Source organism: Oryza sativa, chromosome 9 (genome assembly GCF_034140825.1).
Source record: "Oryza sativa Japonica Group chromosome 9, ASM3414082v1".
Classification (NCBI taxonomy): domain Eukaryota; kingdom Viridiplantae; phylum Streptophyta; class Magnoliopsida; order Poales; family Poaceae; genus Oryza; species Oryza sativa.
In genome coordinates, this window is record NC_089043.1 from 8,536,717 (window position 1) to 8,554,423 (window position 17,707).

The following is a 17,707-nucleotide window of genomic DNA, read 5'->3' on the forward strand; positions in this document are numbered from 1 at the left end:
CGGTCAAGCTTTCGTCCCTTTTTTTTTCTACTAGTTGAGAAGAAGGTATCACTTGTAGTGAGGTAGATTCCATTTCCAAAGCCTGAAACCGCAATCTTGATTTATCATCTGGACGGTGACCTTTCAAGAAAAACACCCGATCAGATCCTAAATACCTCTGAACTACAAAGTTTATCCAATTCATTACATATCAAACAGCAGAGAGATCGAATCTACATCCCTCGTACAGCTCGGTTACATGTGGATCCGATGAAGATTTACATAAAAAATATTACCCATGGTCCGGGTATCCATGGATACCCGACCCGATGAGCACGGGCGTGGGAGTGACTTTTTACCTATGGGCTCATCCGCCCAAGACCCGAAGACGTCATGGGCAATAGGCGGGTTTCATTTTTTACCCATGGGTAACCCATGTCCGACCCGATACATATGTATTAGCTAATTTTGACTCATTTCTTAATTCTTATACCATTTCTCTTGGTTCATTTGTGATGCTAACGGATACTAAGTTGTGATCAACTTGTGATGTAATTCAAATTATTGTTGATAACCGATAATTTGGTAAGTTATTGATTTTATTTCTCTTTGTTAAATTACATATCTTTCAAGTTATTATTCATGTGAGATCCATAGGGTACCCACTGGATATACTCGCGCCCGCCGGGCATGGGTACGGGCATGGAGTTTTGCCCGCTAACTCTAGTAGGCAGTGTTCGGGTGGGCAATGTCGGGCATGGTTTTGCTCTACCCGTGTCTGACCCGACCCATTGCCATCCCTACACTTGACACTACAAAATTAACCTATCAGTCACATGGAGGCAAAGCCTGAAGCTAATAAACATTCAGACTTCGTGGGCTATTAATATTTCTGGGGTCCTCTTCAGAGTAAGTTCAGAGCGAGCAACAAGAAGGAAGGCGATCAGCTCGTTCTTCTTCTCCCTCTCCTCCAGCGACGGCCATGGCGAGATTAGGTCTTGCCGTGTGCGCCGTCTCCTTCCACCTCTGCCTTCTTCTGTCGTCGACCTCCTCGCTCCGGCTAAACCCCACGACGGAGGACACAGCCAACCATGGCAGAAGAACTGCTTATCACTTCCAGCCTGCAAAGAACTGGCAGAATGGTAATCAAGGACTAATCTTTTTGATTAATCGCTTGATCCAGTTACGGATTCCTGCTGATTAGCCAAACTAATCCCTTTTCCTGTCTGATCGGTGCCGAATTCCTGCTGATTTGGATGCATTGGATTTACGATGGCCGCTGCTGATGCCGATCGAGCAGATCCGAATGGTACGCTCTCTGCAATTCTGCATCTCTTCTTGTTCCCCTCCCTTCTCTGATTACTTGTAGTCTCTGCTTAATTCTTCTGTAAAAGAATTGCATAAATTACATGCTTTCTTGGTTACGGATCTCCAGTAGTGAACACTCAACATTGAATTGCAAAAACTGTAAAAGATGATCCTTATGAGCTTATCCTGTTAAGCATATAGCATTGTATCTCTCGTATATAGCATGCTATTGTATATTTCCTTTGGCCGTTCCTTCCTAATCCCTCCCGGGTGTGTTTCTATAAACCGGTAGAGCTGGATATGGAAGGTTCTGCGCCTACTTGTACTCCGTGCTATGCATCAATGGAATACACGTTGAGTCTATCAATCCACCATGGCGCCCAGCAGCCCGGGCCTTCTTTCTTCCTCCTCAGTGGCTCTCGGCTGAGGCGCGGCGGCGCCGAACCTTCTCTCTCCTCCCCTCCAAAAAATCGAAAAAATCTCCACTAAATCATCACAATTTGGAGGGGAAATTGTTGGAGGACATAGTGGCAAGGTATTCTCCTCCGAATCTCTCGTCATTTCGCATTTTTTTTGCTTGGATTGCTCATTGATGGATGAACCCTAGAATCGTGATTTGGGGTTATTTTCCCTAATTAGTTGGTTCTCTACTCTGTGGTTGTAGTTGTTGTTGGTGATGCAATGCTTAGATGTTCATAGAACCCTAATTTTTAGTGGAGATTTTTGGCACTTAGGGAAGAACCCTAATTTTTCCCCCAAATTAGTGAAGAACACTTCTTTTTTTTTTAATTTTCATCACAATGCGAGAGTTCAAATTTAGGATGGATCGTTACAAATGGAAGTTTGTGTATGTTTAGATATTTATGGACAATTTCGTTGGGGGACATAGTTGTAGGTTAGATTTCTTTTTATTGCAAATTCAAGTTTTTAAAAAATGCAATATGCTAATATGTCGGTTAATGTTGTAGATGGATAGATTAGTACGATTGCACTATGGTGGTTCGGTGGTAGAGCAAAGTAACAGTGGTAGCAATTTCGAGGGGATGAGTGTTAAGCAACTTATATTTGGTGGAAAACCTAGTTTTGAGGAGTTAGTTTGTCATACAAAGGATGTGCTGGGGTGGAGCAATCAGTCTATAGCTATACAAGGTAGATATGATGTTGGAGCAGGACCCATTTCACACAAGTACATGCTAGATTTGAATGGGGAGTTGGAGTGGAACACATATGTGGATATAGTGTTGGGCTCCCAATTCAAGTCGCTTGAGGTGGTTGCTTCGAAGCTTGATCGTACTGACTGCAGAGATAATTCTTTTGACCTCAATCGCACACTGTTTTATGATGAACCAAACTATGAAGCATTTGATGATGAAGGAGCTATGAAAAGTCAGTCGGTTAAGTCTTTGACAGTTGAGGAAGTCATAGAATCTCAAGGGATGGGGGTGGATGTTAACATGCAAAAGAAGGAAGCAGTTGATGCGAATGAGGGAAGGAGTCAGGAATCTGAAAGGGTGGAGATAAATGTGGAGTTGCAGAAGGAGGAAGCAGTTGAGGCTAATAAGGCAAGCAGGCTTGAATCAGAAGGCGTGGAGGTAAATGTGGAATTGCAGAAGGAGGAAGCAATAGAGGTGAATGAGGCAAGGAGTCAGGCAGTTCCGATAGTTGGAAATCATGTTGATGATGATAATGAATTGGCAGATGGATCAATGGGGGCAGGTGGAGAAGAGCGTACAACGGATGCTCAATTAGCATCCATGGTGCGGTTCTATTTTCAAGACAAAATATATACTCGGAGGGAGTGTGAGGAGACTTTGTTGATGAATGGATTGAGTGTTGATTTGCTGCACAAACATTCAGAGGAGTATGATGACACACATGAGGAGGAGGGATATGAGGTTGAGTATGCCGTAGACTTAGATGACGATCGTCCAGTAGCCAAGATGTCTTAGGAAGAAAGGGAGGTGTTTGAGAAATTAGTTGGACGCAATCCAGAGGTTGTTCAGTTCGAGGATGTTAGCAATTCTAAGCTAGCAGTTGTTGATGGAGGAGTAACATACAATGGCATCATCGATGCAATGGGTGAGGAGCCAAAGAAGGATGAGCACATAGGGATCGACATCAACGCCATGTGCTACATACCGGAGGATATGAAGTTTCTCAGGTGCCCCTTGATTTGCTTCTACGCCGTTGAGTGGCAGCTCATCCATCGCGTGCTAAGGCAGTTCGGCTTGCGTCAACCCATACCAAAACCATTCCCGACGGGGCTCGACCTCCACAAGTAAGATTTGCATTGTGCATATCATTTTCAAACTTTCTCTTCGGCATTGGCTACTCAAGTTCTAACCAAATTATTTGTTTTGTTGAATGACTGTAGGTTGGACAACAAGAAGAACAAGAAGATTACGGACTGGCATGCTCATCATCTCCATCTTATTGAGCGGTGGGACAACACAGCAGCTAACGTAGTGCCTCACGGAGTGGAGCACAACAAGACATACTTCGACGAGTACCTAGCTTGGCTCCTAAGGAACTACCGCCTTTTCCTTTGGCCGGCATGGACTCTAGCTGACATAGCTACAGATCCCGAGGATGTTGAGGAGATGAACGAGTATGACACCCACACTTGAGCAGGGGCGACGGTCGAGTATGGGCCTGTACGTGACCGAGTGGTAAGTATTAAGGCTCAGAGTTGTTCATTTCACATACACCTACATGTTCTCACAATATTAAATCCACTTGCAGGCACGTGAGCTGATGAGGTCCGTGAACGACGCGGGTGTTGCCCTTGGCACACCTGCTGGGTCAGAGAATGAAGTTGGGATACTTCGGAGCGCACTTCAGGTAATTAACCAATTAGTTCAATCCATGAATCATTTCACTTGCCTCTAACTAATTTGTTTTGTTCTTGCAGAGGCTAAAACAACGAAGTTGGATGTTAGCGGCAAGACTTGGTTGTAGGTCCACAGACGCAGTCGACCCACAACCAAGACTAACACGGACACAGGCCGGAGAAACAAGTCAACAAAGAGCTAAAGAGGAAGGGGAGGAAGAACATGATGAAGGGGAGGAAGAACATGAGGAAGGGGAAGAAGGAGATGGACAGAGTGACGAAGAGGAAGAGGAACAACCCGAAGAAATCGGGTCATCTCAGCTTGCAGGTGCCCCGCAGCCATCGCAACCTTCCCAGGGTCGCCCGCAGAGAAAGAGGGTACCGGTGGACCGGTACACACCTTCCACTAGTGGCCGGAGGGGTCGGCACTAGTGGATTACTTTGTACTTAACACTCTAGGCAGCGTTAGACTTATATCAAACTCTAGATGATGGTTGATGGATGTGTTGAACTCTATATTTTCTGATGGTTGATGGATGTGATGAACTCTAAATACTGTGATGGTTGATGGATGTTCAGTTGCTGTGATGTGTTAAATACTATGTGGCTGTCAATTTTGTGATGCTAAATACTTGTGTGATGCTGTCAATTTCTGTGTGGCTGGCTGCGCTTTGCCAGCTACTGCTTGACCTCAGCGCCAAATAGAATGGCGCTGAGATTGTACACCGAAGGAAACGGCCGTCACGCACTCAGCGCCGATGCGGTCGGCGCTGAGATGTTCAACCTCAGCGCCATCGGCCCTGGCGCTGAGGTCGGGGTCCAGATCTGGTGATAGTTTTTGCCAGGGACCAAATTTGCAAATAGTTTTCAAAAAGGGCCAAATTGTCAAATTTTCGGGAATTCTTGTGTGGCTAGCAATTGTAGGGTAGATTGGTATGACAAGTGTACTTGCTAGTTGGCATGCTTTTGATTGGACTTGTGCGTACTTGCACTAATTGGCCTTGAACTGAAAAAGAACATCTTGATCGAATTTAGTCCACAGAATAATTCTAGTTCCCAATTTCAAGCCTGCCAGTTGAGAAAATTGTTCAGTTCAAGTTCTGTGGGTTTCTGTCAGACCACAATTTTGCTTCCTTGCAGTAACATTCTGCATTTTGATTAGCAAGGCAGGATCTATTTAACAGAATTACATCTCTTACATAATCGAAATATTTCCAGCCGACATTTTCTGTAATTTTAAACCTGTACGAGAAAATACTTTCACTCAAATATTTCCATCTATTTCTAATTTAGTTTGAAATATTTGCTGAGATGGACGAAAAATTTGCATATCTCTCTAATTTCATCCTGCTCTGAATTCTTCAATAAAAAAAGAAACCTTGCTAACCATTGGGTTAATTTGGTACTCTCGCCGTTTGAGAATATAAGATATTTTGGTTTTAACCTAAGTCAAACTTTCGAAGTTCCACCAAGTTTATAGGTAAAATAGCAACATGTCTCGCATGACCAATGATATTATAAAAGTATAATCCATTTTTGTATTTAATGAAATTAATTTGGTGCCGTATATGATGTTTCATTTTTCTATAAACTTGATCAAATTTAAAAGCAATTTAAGTTAGGATAAATAGAGAACATTTCGTATGTGCCCATCAGTTTTCGCTGAATTCTTTCTATGTTGAATTTTAGTTTTATCCTCTACGTGCACATGAGTTTTTATTTTGATCCCCACTATACCCATGCCGTTAGTTGAATGTAACTTGACCGTTAAATTTTTCAAAAATTGACTATATTGCCCTTCTTATACCTACTTTAAAAACATAAATCCCAATGTGAAAGAAATCTATAATAAAATAAAAAAGGAACAAAATTATATGACACCGGATTTAAAAACATAAATCTCAATGTTATAAACAAAATTTAAAATTTCAGAAAATTATTTTAAAAAGGATGAAATCCATATAAAGGGTTCAGTAGGAAATTGAAAAACCAAAACTTTCTCTTATTTGGGATTAATTTTGAGTTAAAATTTTGAAAAAAAAACCCTCATCAATTCTGGTATGTAACTTCTTGAAAATATTTAAATTTTAGTTTTCAAATTTATGATCCAGTAATTATGTACGATTTGTTTTTATAAATGAATCAACTTTTACATTGGAGGCCACCTTTTTTAAATCAACTAGCACACGCTCCAAGTAAGAGAAAAGAGTAATGTTTTACTCTTTTAAACTTTCCTTGTAGCGGTGGCGATGAGTCTTCCTCACCGCCATCACCTATTGATACTTGGACCCCACAAAGTGAGCCCCACATAGCTAGTTTTTTTTATAAAATCTAATGGTCAGCTAATCGTTAACTCACGGAATGGCCTTTGAGGGATCAAATTTGAAACTTAGGGTATGTAGGAGATGAGGCAAAATTTAGAAGCGCGAAGGGATAGGCAAAAATTTATGAGTACACAAGAGACTTAAAACTGTCGACATTTTGGAACTTTGACTATGGTATAACTTATAATGTAACTAACCTACAACTACATTGTGAATTTTATATAACTTGTTTGTAAGTTTTATATAATTTGTATTACACTATAACTATAATTATAGTTTAGTTAAAATATAGTAATACTCTCTATATTTTAATTTTAAAATATAATGTGTATTTTGTTTTGTTAGAAAAAACTTTAACCAATAATTATTTTATTAGAATATCATTTATGTGACAAAAATTTAAAATGATAATCAAGTACTTTTGAATATGGAGGTAATAAATTTAATTTCGTGCCATCAAAATTATATCATAGTAGAGTTTTTAAAGCCTTGTCTGAACAAAACAAAAAAATACCGTGTATTTTGAAATGGTGAGAGTATATTTGAAAAAAGAACTTAGAACAAATTTGTGGCAGTTTTTTTAACAATTTTATTAAATAAAAAGGGAGTCCTCCGGGTTAATAATACTTGTCGTTTTGGACAAGAGCACAGTCTTAAAAAACAACTTTAACCACTATTTTCTATTATAATATACTATATAGAAGTGTTAACAAATATATGATTTTATTGAAGGATTTTTTTAATACTAATCTATACATATAATCATCATATTTCGAAGATAAATATTTTAAAAATTATCCATAATAAAAATAAAATTTAACTATATCTTTATCTAAAACGACAAGCATTGTAGGAAGCTCTATGTTGACAGTTATTCATTTTATACGTGCAGGGCCTTTGTACCATAACGGTATGTACCATTTGTTCTACAAGTACAACCCGCATAGCGCGCTCTGGGACATCGGCAACCTCTCCTGGGGCCACTTTGTCTCCGGCGACCTCCTCAACTGGGCCGCTCTCGACACCGCGCTCGACCCCACCTCGCCTTTTGACGCCAATGGCTGCTGGTCGGGCTCCGCCACCATCCTCCCCGGCGGCCTCCCGGCCATCCTCTACACCGGCATTGACGCCGGCAAGGAGCAGGTGCAGAACGTCGCCTTCGCCAAGAACCCCTCCGATCCGCTCCTCCGTGAGTGGGAGAAGCCCGCGTACAATCCGGTCATCGCGCTCCCGCCCGACGTCCCCGGCGACAACTTCCGCGACCCCTCGACGGCGTGGCTCGGGCGCGATGGCCTGTGGCGGATCGCCGTCTCCGCCGAGGTGGACGGCGTGGCGTCCACGCTCGTCTACAGGAGCGAGGACTTCGTCCGGTGGGAGCGGAACGCCGCGCCGCTGCACGCGTCGCGCGCCGCCGGCATGGTGGAGTGCCCGGACATGTTCCCCGTGGCGGAGAACGGCGAGGATGGCCTCGACACGTCGACGAACGGCGCCGGCGGCGTGCGCCACGTCCTGAAGCTGAGCGTGATGGACACGCTCCAGGACTACTACATGGTCGGCACGTACGACGACGCGGCGGACGCCTTCTCGCCGGCGGAGCCCGAGCGCGGCGACGACTGCCGGAGATGGCGGCGGCTGGACTACGGCCACGTGTACGCGTCCAAGTCGTTCTTCGACGCGCGCAAGACCGGCACGTTCTGTGGGCGTGGGCGAACGAGTCCGACAGCCAGGCCGACGACGTCGCCCGCGGCTGGTCCGGCGTGCAGACGTTCCCGAGGAAGATGTGGATCGCCAAGGACGGCAAGCAGCTGCTGCAGTGGCCAATCGAGGAGATCGAGACGCTGAGGAGGAAGCGCGCCGCCGGTCTCCGGCGAGGCACCAGGCTAGGCGCCGGCGCGGTGCAGGAGATCGTCGGCGTGGCGAGCTCGCAGGCGGACGTGGAGGTGGTGTTCAAGATTCCGAGTCTGGAGGAGGCCGAAAGGCTGGACGACCTTGGTGTTTTTTTTTTTTTGACAGATTGACCATTCGGTGGTGGAGAGCTTCGGCGGCGGCGGGCGGGCGTGCATCACGGCGCGGGTTTACCCGGAGCACGTGGCGACGAGCAGCAGCCATTTGTACGTGTTCAACAACGGGAGCGACGACGTTAAGGTGGCCAAGCTGGAGGCGTGGGACCTGGCGACGGCGACCGTCAACGTTGTTGTTGGAGACCACCACGGCCTTGCTGCGCCGGCGTTGGAGTTGGAGCCGACACGTACGACGCAGTGAGGCCTGAAGCGGCTGGCCGACACTCGGACACTGGCACAGTTGGTTCGATAGTTTGATTGCATCGTGCAGCCGATTGGTTGTGTGGTGATTTGTTCGATTGTTGTGAACAGGGTGTATGATCTGTGACAGAAAGAAGAGCACAAAAGAAATCATTCGACAGTATATGTCACGTGCTTTATATGTTTTGCTTTTTTGTTATAGTACGTATTCCCTGCGTTACATCTATAAATCGTTCGACTTTTCTCTTAGTTTATTTCTTTAAGTTTCATCAAATTTGTAGAAAAATATATTAACATTTTTAATGTAAAATAAATATATTTAATTTTAAATTTAATGAAACTAATTTAGTGTTATAATTGTTGCTAATTTTTTTTATAAATTTGATCAAACCAATAGACTTCTGACTATGAAAAAAGTCAAACAACATATTCATTTGCCGGAATACATTATGAACATGTCTTCGATAAGAACCAGTAAGAACTAGTTTGGTATACTCCGATGCTTTTTTGTTTGTTTATGTATAATTACTCACATGGGAGTATTACTATTTAAAGTAGAAACTATGATGATGAAATCTAGAACACTTAAAAAAATAATGATGAAATTCAGACCACTTAAAAAAATGATTAACTGTTGGTGGAAGAGGAAAACGAGAGATTTTTTATGCATAACATGTGCCCTGATCTTATTCAACTCTAAGTGTGTCAGCATGAAAGTGAATTTGGATTGAAATGGTGTAACCTTTTATCCCATATTTGTATTTCTCTTTAGACTTTGAGCTGAATGTCAGTGGACCTAAAACCACTCCGGATTTGTATTTCTCTTTAGACTTTGAGCTGAATGTTAGTGGACCCAAAACCACTCCGGATTGAGTAGGGGGAGTTATTTGTTCGGTTTCAATAGTTGAGGGTGCAACATGTCTGGTTTTCGAGTTCGGGGGTATAATTCGGTCGACCTCGATAGTACGGTGGGGGGTAGTAATTCGTACTTTTTCCTTGTAAAGCACACATGTAAAGCTGGCATATCTGTTAAAAAAGATATTTGGTTAATTCAACTGACTTGAAAAGTTATTTTTTAACAAAGAAAATTTGTGCTCCTGCTTCTGATGGATTAATTCAACTGACTTAAAAAGTTATTTTTAAAAAAAAGAAAATGTGTGCTCCTGCTTCTGATGATATTCTGCAATGAGTATATTCTCACAGTTGCAGTATACTAGACTAAATTTATAGTACCTAATAACGTGCGTTTTACGTGTACTGTTACTATACTGAAAAGAGTGAGCCTGTTTGATTACACAAATTGATGTATACATATACTCGAGCTAACACAATCAATCAAATTGTTTTTTTCCTTTACTTTCAGTCATATTTTCTACTTTAACATATACCTAATAACTAGTTCATCCAACTTTATCAATTTGGTCATAAATCATCCATCTTCTCTACAAGAGAACGATATCCTTTGTAGTTTTATTAACCTTCCAATTCGCTCACGGAATAGGTGGTTATCTCCAAACCGATCTAAATTAGCCTAGAGGTCAGTTTAATCTCTAAATCGTCTCTGCTAGTCGGTTTTGATCTTTTCTAAACCCATCTTAGTCAAGAGCTTTTCTAGATCAAAATGGTTGACATGTTAATATAATAAATCTTTAATTAGATAAATCCGTGTTGACTGCAAAATGCGCTAACACAATCTCCAAATCTTTTTGAGTTCATTCAAACTTTGTCCCAAATTTAAAAAATTCCATGAATTTCCTCTGAACTCAAATATAATATCCAATTTAAAGCTTGAGAGCAAAAAAATCCACTGAAATGCTCAAACTTCCTCTTCAAAATAAATCTGGGGAGATTATCAAATGCCAGTATGCATTCGGCGTCCATTCCCTTTCTTTACTCTTCTTTCGGCCCAACCCAATTCCCCCATCTCTCGTTTGCACACTGGCCCGAGATAGACCAGCTTCCACTCGTCTTTGCTTCCCTCCCAGTCTGGCCTAGTACACCAGCATTGGGGGCTCAAATAGAATATGTATATTATTATGACAAAGATTTGGTATTATTTAAGCATATAAAAATTAATACTGTTTTATACGACAAAAGATATTGCTACTTTTATATTTAATTTTGGTGTCTCACTGCACATTGGGAAACATTATCTGTCTGTGAGCAAAAAAAAAAAAAACATATTATATTACAATGGAGTCGCGGGTTTAAATTCTGATTCGCATAATTACATTAATGTGTGAGATTTCATCAGGAATTTGGCGAGGTTGATGAATTCATCATTATTCCTCCATTGCTTCATTTCGTTAAAGGAGGTGCACTCGCTGGTGTAAGTGTCATGTGCGTAGGTGATAGTGTGTGCTTACGTGTGTCTTTCGTGCAAAAATGGTTGCACTGCAAACTTTCGAAAAAATAGAAATCATACCAATGATTTGGAACACATATTTTCCTTCTGAAAATATAGATAATATTATTCTAGATGGTTTATTTTCATTTTTTTAAAAAAAGTATAAAAAAATAAAAAAAAATCCACAAATGTGAACAAAAGAAATTACACTTGTAGAAAGCATGGCCCTTATTCATAATTACATTTGAGGCTTGTAGGCTTTACTTTTTTTTTTCTCCAGCCCATATTGGTACACACAGTAACTACCGCGCGTATCAATTATTCAGTGCAAAAGATCCTTTCCATATAGTCCAGCAATGGCTTGCCCGGGATTTTCCTGTTTCACCAGGGACTCTCCTACCAAAATCTATGTGTGCAAAAAAAAAGTCAGGGATTTATTTCAGAATAAAGTAACAAAAGATTCATAATTCAAAATTTAATATCTGAGAGGAGGAAACACAATCCATCGGTCTAGTGTTTCTTTTGTTGTCTCTAAACGAAAATGAATTTTTCCAAAACACCATAATTCAAACGACAACAAAGTACCAGAAAAAAAATTGGGAGGAGGAAAAAGGTTGCAATTTTGACTACAATTACATCTAAATTAGAATATAGTAAAATTGTTCTGAAACTAGCTTATTAAAATTTCCCAGAATTAGTGTTATTTGTTATATCGTGGATAAATATTAAGTCCAATTACAGATATTCTTAATCCATTTCAGACGTTCCGTACAATATTTCAGCTGGAAATTTGAAGCACATGTATGACCAACTTAGCTGAAAACGGGTAATCAGTAAACTTACTGCAGAAACACCAGCATTCTGCACGTATGCAACATCATCAGGCGTGAAAAGACCAGATTCACCAACAACCTGAAATAAAAAAAAATCCATTAACACCACATATACAGGTCAACTAATCACTTTATATTATAAAAATTAGACAAAATAATATCTAACAGGCACCCCCGAAAAAAGGAACTTCTAATAGGTTTGAAACAAGAATCTGTTCCGTGAACAACTGAACTGTGCGATATTCTGAAATCAATGGTGTATCAGATAACAATAATTACGTGCTCCCAAATATATTTTAAGCAAATAAACGGATATATTTCAAGTGGTTTTTAAATTATCGTTGATGAAAGTACACTGAAATATGGTTAATAATAAAGCATAACATCAAGCGCATCTAAAAGAATAAAAGTAAGATAACGTAATTGCTGATTCCAAAACGAATTATCACACAACTGTACGGAGGACGTACCAGAATCCCTTTATCCCTTATGAGGTCACCACGTTTCTCCAACAGGGTCTTTGTGTTTGAAGTATCAACCTTAAACGTCTCTATAATAACGAAATTCCAGTATACATCAATGTCAACTATGATTCTTAACGTCTCAAATGATTGGAGACATTTGCAAGAAATGATAATGACCATACCTAAACTTCGGTTATTGATGCCGATAAGCTGAACGCCATCTATTTTGAGCACACGATCCAGCTCCCTCTCATCATGAACCTAGAATATGAGTGACGTTTAGTACACATTAAGAAAACTTACAATTGAATAGGATACGATGAACTAAAAATGAGCTCATCTAAAAATATAAAAATAAAACAGAGCATGCTTATGACGAATCACATATTAGATAAGGAATTGATCCCTACAAGAAAATGTTTCAACCGATCCATTATCATTCGATTAATCACTGATAGAAAAGCAGCAACCAAAACTGACTTGTCAAATTTGGTCGAAACATCAAATTTGGTAATAAGTTAAATGATTTGTCAAACAGAATATGGACAGTCAAAATGGAATTGTATGCAAACTGTTATTGTAAAGCAACAGTGAGAGAACATGGAAGTTGTAAAGCACCTCTATGAGAGCTGTCATTCCGAGGTTCTTGCAGATGCGAAGCATGTACTTGATGTCGAGATCAGGTAACACGGCAGCAATCAACAGAATTGCATCCGCACCCTTTGACCGAGCGTAATAGATTTGCCAGATATCTATCACAAACTCCTTGCAAAGAAGAGGGCACTGCAGGCATTGACAGAATCAAACTTCAACATTCGCATGACAAATGCACATGTTTCAACTGTCAACTGCAGCTGAAGAATATTCTTCCGAAAAAGTTAAAAAAGAAGAAGCCCATTTTGAATACTAGCGCGTACCTTTACTCCGGAATTGCGAACGGTCTCGAGATTCTCAAAGCTACCCTGAAGAATCAAAGAGTTTGAAAAGTCAGATATATGCGAAAAAAAAACATTAATAATTGTAAGGATAAGAATTTGAGAACTACGAAGTCGAAAGCTACCAGAAGGCGAGACCTTCTTTCTTAGAAAAAAGAACAGAAGAACAGCCAACCTGAAAGTGTTTTTCGTCGGTCAGGATACTGAGGCAAGCCGCGCCGTTCTTCTCATAGGATTGCGCGATCTCAACCTGTTATCAGTTCAAAAGATTAGCAACACATGAAACAGTATTCAGACAATTAAATTATAAACCAGGCAATCAACCTTCAGACATGAATTTTCGTAAAGAGAGATGCAAGCAAAACTCTCTGAAACTCACCGGATTGAAGTCCTCCCGGAGCACGCCTCTGCTCGGCGACGCCTTCTTCACCTCGGCGATCAGCGCCGGCGCGACGTTGCGGCTGTAGGCCGCCGTTAGCGCGCCGACGAAGTCCCTGGCCGGTGGCGCGTGCTGGCTCGACTCGATCACCTTCTGCAGCGGCTTCTTCGCCTTCCTCTGCACAAGAACAGAGTAACCGAAAATGCATGCCAATCAGTAACAAATGGTTATTCTTGTGTGCGAATTTATTCAAACAGTTTACGCGCGGCGCAGACGAGTTTACCTGGGACACCTCGACCTCTTTGTCCCAGATGATCTGCTCGAGCATGTTGCGGGGGACGGCTTTGTCGGCGCCGGAGCCCTCGGAGGGGTAGCGTGGGCGGCAGCGGCGGCGGATGCGGATGCCCTGCGCGGCGGCGATGGAGTTGATGGACTTGCCGCTCTCCCACTGGATCACCTCCGCCGAGTTAAACATCTCGTCGTGCTCCAGCGCGTACAGGATCGAATCCTGCACCAAAACCAGATGCCATCAAAACCCGCAGAAACGATCGATCGAATAGGAAAAACAGGGCACGGCGGTGAACGCGCGATTTTCCAGAGCTGCAGAATCAAGAAACGGGTGGCTCGAGAGGAGGAGCACCTTGGCGGCGGAGCAGCGCACCGCGCGGGCGGCTCCGGCGACGGCCGACCGTAGGGCGTGCGGCGACGAGGAGGTCGAAGAGAGGGACGACGGCGGCGAGAAGGCGGCCGCGGGGAGAGAGGAAGAGGCGGCGAGGAGGGACTCCATCGGGGAAGGAGTTGGTGGGAAGAGGCGAGTCGGAGGAGGAAGCGAGACAAGTGAGCTGCTGTGTGATATGGTGGAGGTTTTATAGGCGTTTACAGCGACTGAGCCGGCACGGCGGTTTGCCGCCAGACTAAAACTAAACACGAAAATATGTCTCATTTCACAGTTTCACACCATATATCATTTTCATAATATAGTAACTTTTAATTATGAACGTGAACATAAAATATGTTTTATTTTACACCTTATACGTTTTCAGATATATATACTAACTTTTATTATGTATATAGACATACTCGTATCTAACTTTTAGTTATGTTTTAGTTATGTATGTAGACATACTCGTATCTAAATAATTAGGCTATATCTTTAGCTTCACCCCTCTTACAGTTAAAGTCCAATCAAAATGTTTCAACTCCATCTAAAAGGAGAGTGAATCATACTAGAGTGATCTTAGAAAATGATGGGATAAAACTACTTTACATCATTTGACTATTTATCTTGTCTTAAAACATACTTTGAACTTTTAAAACGGGGTATTTTGCACTTAAAACATTTAATACCGTGAATTTTATACCAAGGTCTGTTTATACCTTAGTATTATTACAACTAGTTGGGTGGCCCGCGCAATTGCGCGGCTAGCACCCATATAAACTTATATATTTTTTAATATGATTTTACTTAAAATTTATTAAATAGTTATCTCGTTGTCTCAAGATTTTGAAAGGCCAAACCTTATCATCCTTGTGTTTCCAATTTTACAGTTTTTTAAAAGTCACACCAGTTGATACTCCTTACTTCTGTTATATTATTCTTTATTTTCTTGCTCGATCTACCACCGTTTCTATTTATTCTCCTTGGAACCTTTAAAAATTGGATCTAAAAACTATAAGTTTATTGTCATGTTGGGCTTCTTCTTTATAATTTCTAGAAGTTCCGTCAAACACTGCCATTATACTCCTCTACGACCGTCCACTGCATCTTCTCTTTATTGTCATTGCTATTTTAAAAGTCGAACATAATTATAGTTTATGTTTATTTTTTTACATTCTAGAAGTTGCACCAAAACGTCAGCGACTTTGTCACTGTACTCCTCTACGGCTCGCTCGCTGCCGCTCTTCTTTATTGTCATTGAGATTTTAGAATCAAACATGATTATCATTATGGTTTATTGTCTCATTGGGTTTCATTTTTTTATAATTTTTAGAAATCCCATCAAACATTGTCACTATACTCTTTATTGTCAATGGGATTGTAAAAATCGAACATAACTAACATTGGAATTCATTTTTTACTTTCTAAAAAACCCACCATCCATCGGCGGCTCTGCCATTGTACTCCTATACGACCCGATCGCTGCCTCTTTTTTTATTGTAATTGAGATTTTAAAAATTAAATATGATTATTATTGTAGTTTTTTTTTTACTTTCTAGAAGTCCCGCCAACCGCCTTAATCGATTGCTTCACGACCTACCTGTCGTCCTTCCTTTTAACCGTTACGTGTTTAGAAGTCCCGCCAACCGCCACCACACTGCTTATGTATAGCCTTGTTAATTAATCTCGTCATGTGTTTTAGATGGTCTTTTTTTTTCAATAGTCTTTATTTTTTTATCACCAATTTTAGTTATTTATAAATTGTATTCCTAGTTAAAATCTTATTTTTCTTTTTCTAATTTCAGTATTTATTTTATTTTTCGTATTGTGTTCTTTTGATATTTTTACTTTTTATTTTCAATTTCGGTTGTATCTAAATTCTATTCCTACTTTGACTCTCTTTTTAATTTGCCTAATTTTAGATTTTATTTTACTTTTTATTCCGAATTTTAATTAATCTACTATTGGGTTCTTATATGTACTCTTATTTTAATATTGCTTATATTTAATTCCGAATTTCAGTTAATTTTAAATTGTATTCCTACTTGAACGCTTCTTTTCTTTTCTTTTTTCTAATTCCGATTTTTTTCCTGAATTTTAATTAATCTCGTATTAGATTCTTGTATGGACTTTTCTTTCAATATTTCTTATTTTTAGTTCCGAATTTCAGTTATTTTTAAATTGTATTCCTAATCGGACTCTTTTTTTTTGCTAATTTCGGATTTTATTTTATTTTTATTCTGAATTTTGATTAATTTCGTATTAGGTTGCTATATGGACTTTTCTTTCAATATTGCTTACTTTTAATTCCGAATTTCAGCTATTTTTAGATTGTATTTCTACTTGGACTCTTTTTTCCTTTTTCTCCGATTAATGTGGGAATTTTTAGTCCCCACAGTGAACGTGGTGTCTCCTTTCAAAGCTGTTTTAATAATATAATAGATAGATAGATAGTATGCTACTGAGGATGCCACTTGTAAAGAAACAGAAAATATTGGAGCCTACTCCCTTCGTCCTAAAAAAAGGCAAACCCTGGGTTTCCGTGTCCAACTTTAACTGTCCGTCTTATATGAAATTTTTTTATAATTCGTATTTTCATTGTTGTTAGATGATAAAACATGATTAATATTTTATGGGTGACTTGTCTTTTTAATTTTTTCATAACTTTTTCAAATAAGACAGACGGTCAAACGTTGGGCACGGAAACCAGGGTTTGTCTTTTTTTTTTTTGGGACGGAGGGAGTACATGTTAGGGTTTCTGTCATACATGTCAGAGCTGCCGTCATGTTCGTGGCTTACCTTGTCCCCTTCGCCATTATCTTGCACGAGGAGGCCGCCGTATTCAGAAAGACGCTCAAGAGGAAAGTCGACATGCCAGCGATATCTGCGGTGACTGTGGCCATGAAACTACCACCCAGGGCTGAGAAGCCAACGACTTCGATGGAAAGGGTGCTGTGATGATCACCCGACGAAGTACAGGTGCTACGTAACAGTTTCATGTTTCTATACTACCAAACTTTAAAAATGCACCAAAAAAGTCAAAAAAAAAGTTCAAAAAAAATTTAGAGATGTGTAGCTTTAAGACATGTATCATCACACAAAAAATCAGCTTAAAAATATGATGTACGCAGGGAGAAAAAAACAATAAATTCGTCCTTCAACAATGTTCAAACATGTCACTTTACTATTCACCGAAGATTTGTTTTTATTTTCTCCCTATCATCGTATTTCGATTTGTTTTTTATTAATACCGTGCAATTTATACCTAGGTCTGTTTATACCATGATTTTATTACAGTAGTACGCTACGGGGATGCCACGTGTAGTAAACAAACAGAAAATATTGGGGCTTACATGTCAAGGTTGTTGTTATACATGTCAGACCACCCG

The 17,707-nt window shown here is 40.4% G+C and overlaps 2 protein-coding genes, 1 long non-coding RNA gene and 1 pseudogene across 5 annotated transcripts in view; 3 read left to right on the forward strand and 1 right to left on the reverse strand.

The window, feature by feature from the left end:
* The window catches only part of LOC4346529 (uncharacterized), a 28,955-nt gene extending 14,460 nt beyond the window's left edge, over positions 1-14,495 (reverse strand). The window contains exons 1-10 of one of the 2 annotated variants that reach the window (XM_015757087.3): positions 14,301-14,495; positions 13,944-14,168; positions 13,661-13,837; positions 13,457-13,531; positions 13,264-13,308; positions 12,965-13,129; positions 12,529-12,607; positions 12,353-12,432; positions 11,893-11,961; positions 11,131-11,455 (exon numbers count right to left, since the gene is read on the reverse strand). In XM_015757087.3, coding sequence (XP_015612573.1) covers positions 11,372-11,455; positions 11,893-11,961; positions 12,353-12,432; positions 12,529-12,607; positions 12,965-13,129; positions 13,264-13,308; positions 13,457-13,531; positions 13,661-13,837; positions 13,944-14,168; positions 14,301-14,447 — 1,146 coding nt within the window. In that variant the 5' untranslated portion in view covers positions 14,448-14,495 and the 3' untranslated portion in view covers positions 11,131-11,371. Of the gene's footprint in view, positions 1-11,130; positions 11,456-11,679; positions 11,962-12,352; positions 12,433-12,528; positions 12,608-12,964; positions 13,130-13,263; positions 13,309-13,456; positions 13,532-13,660; positions 13,838-13,943; positions 14,169-14,300 lie in introns of those variants that run through there. The other variant, XR_010735172.1, reaches the window with a different exon arrangement.
* Positions 836-1,650, forward strand: LOC136351247 (uncharacterized). The gene is made up of 2 exons (XR_010735173.1): positions 836-1,121; positions 1,280-1,650. It is a non-coding gene; the product is annotated as an uncharacterized lncRNA (long non-coding RNA).
* On the forward strand, positions 1,681-4,746 carry LOC9268563 (serine/threonine-protein phosphatase 7 long form homolog). Of its 2 annotated transcripts, XM_015757089.3 has the most exons (5): positions 1,681-1,822; positions 2,256-3,565; positions 3,662-3,956; positions 4,030-4,128; positions 4,199-4,746. In XM_015757089.3, the coding sequence occupies exon 2, from the start codon at positions 2,256-2,258 to the stop codon at positions 3,234-3,236; it is 981 nt and encodes a 326-aa protein (XP_015612575.1). In that variant the 5' UTR covers positions 1,681-1,822; the 3' UTR covers positions 3,237-3,565; positions 3,662-3,956; positions 4,030-4,128; positions 4,199-4,746. The 2 variants fall into 2 exon arrangements, with proteins under 2 accessions (XP_015612575.1, XP_066160455.1); XM_066304358.1 differs by lacking the exon at positions 1,681-1,822 and having other exon boundaries at positions 2,796-3,565.
* On the forward strand, positions 7,311-8,851 carry LOC107278965 (beta-fructofuranosidase, insoluble isoenzyme 7-like; annotated as a pseudogene).
* Positions 14,496-17,707: the final 3,212 nt, after the last annotated feature.

Coding starts and splice junctions, on each gene's coding strand:
- LOC9268563 (XM_015757089.3), top strand. CDS start 2,256: ATGGATAGATTAGTACGATTGCACTATGGTGGTTCGGTGGTAGAGCAA.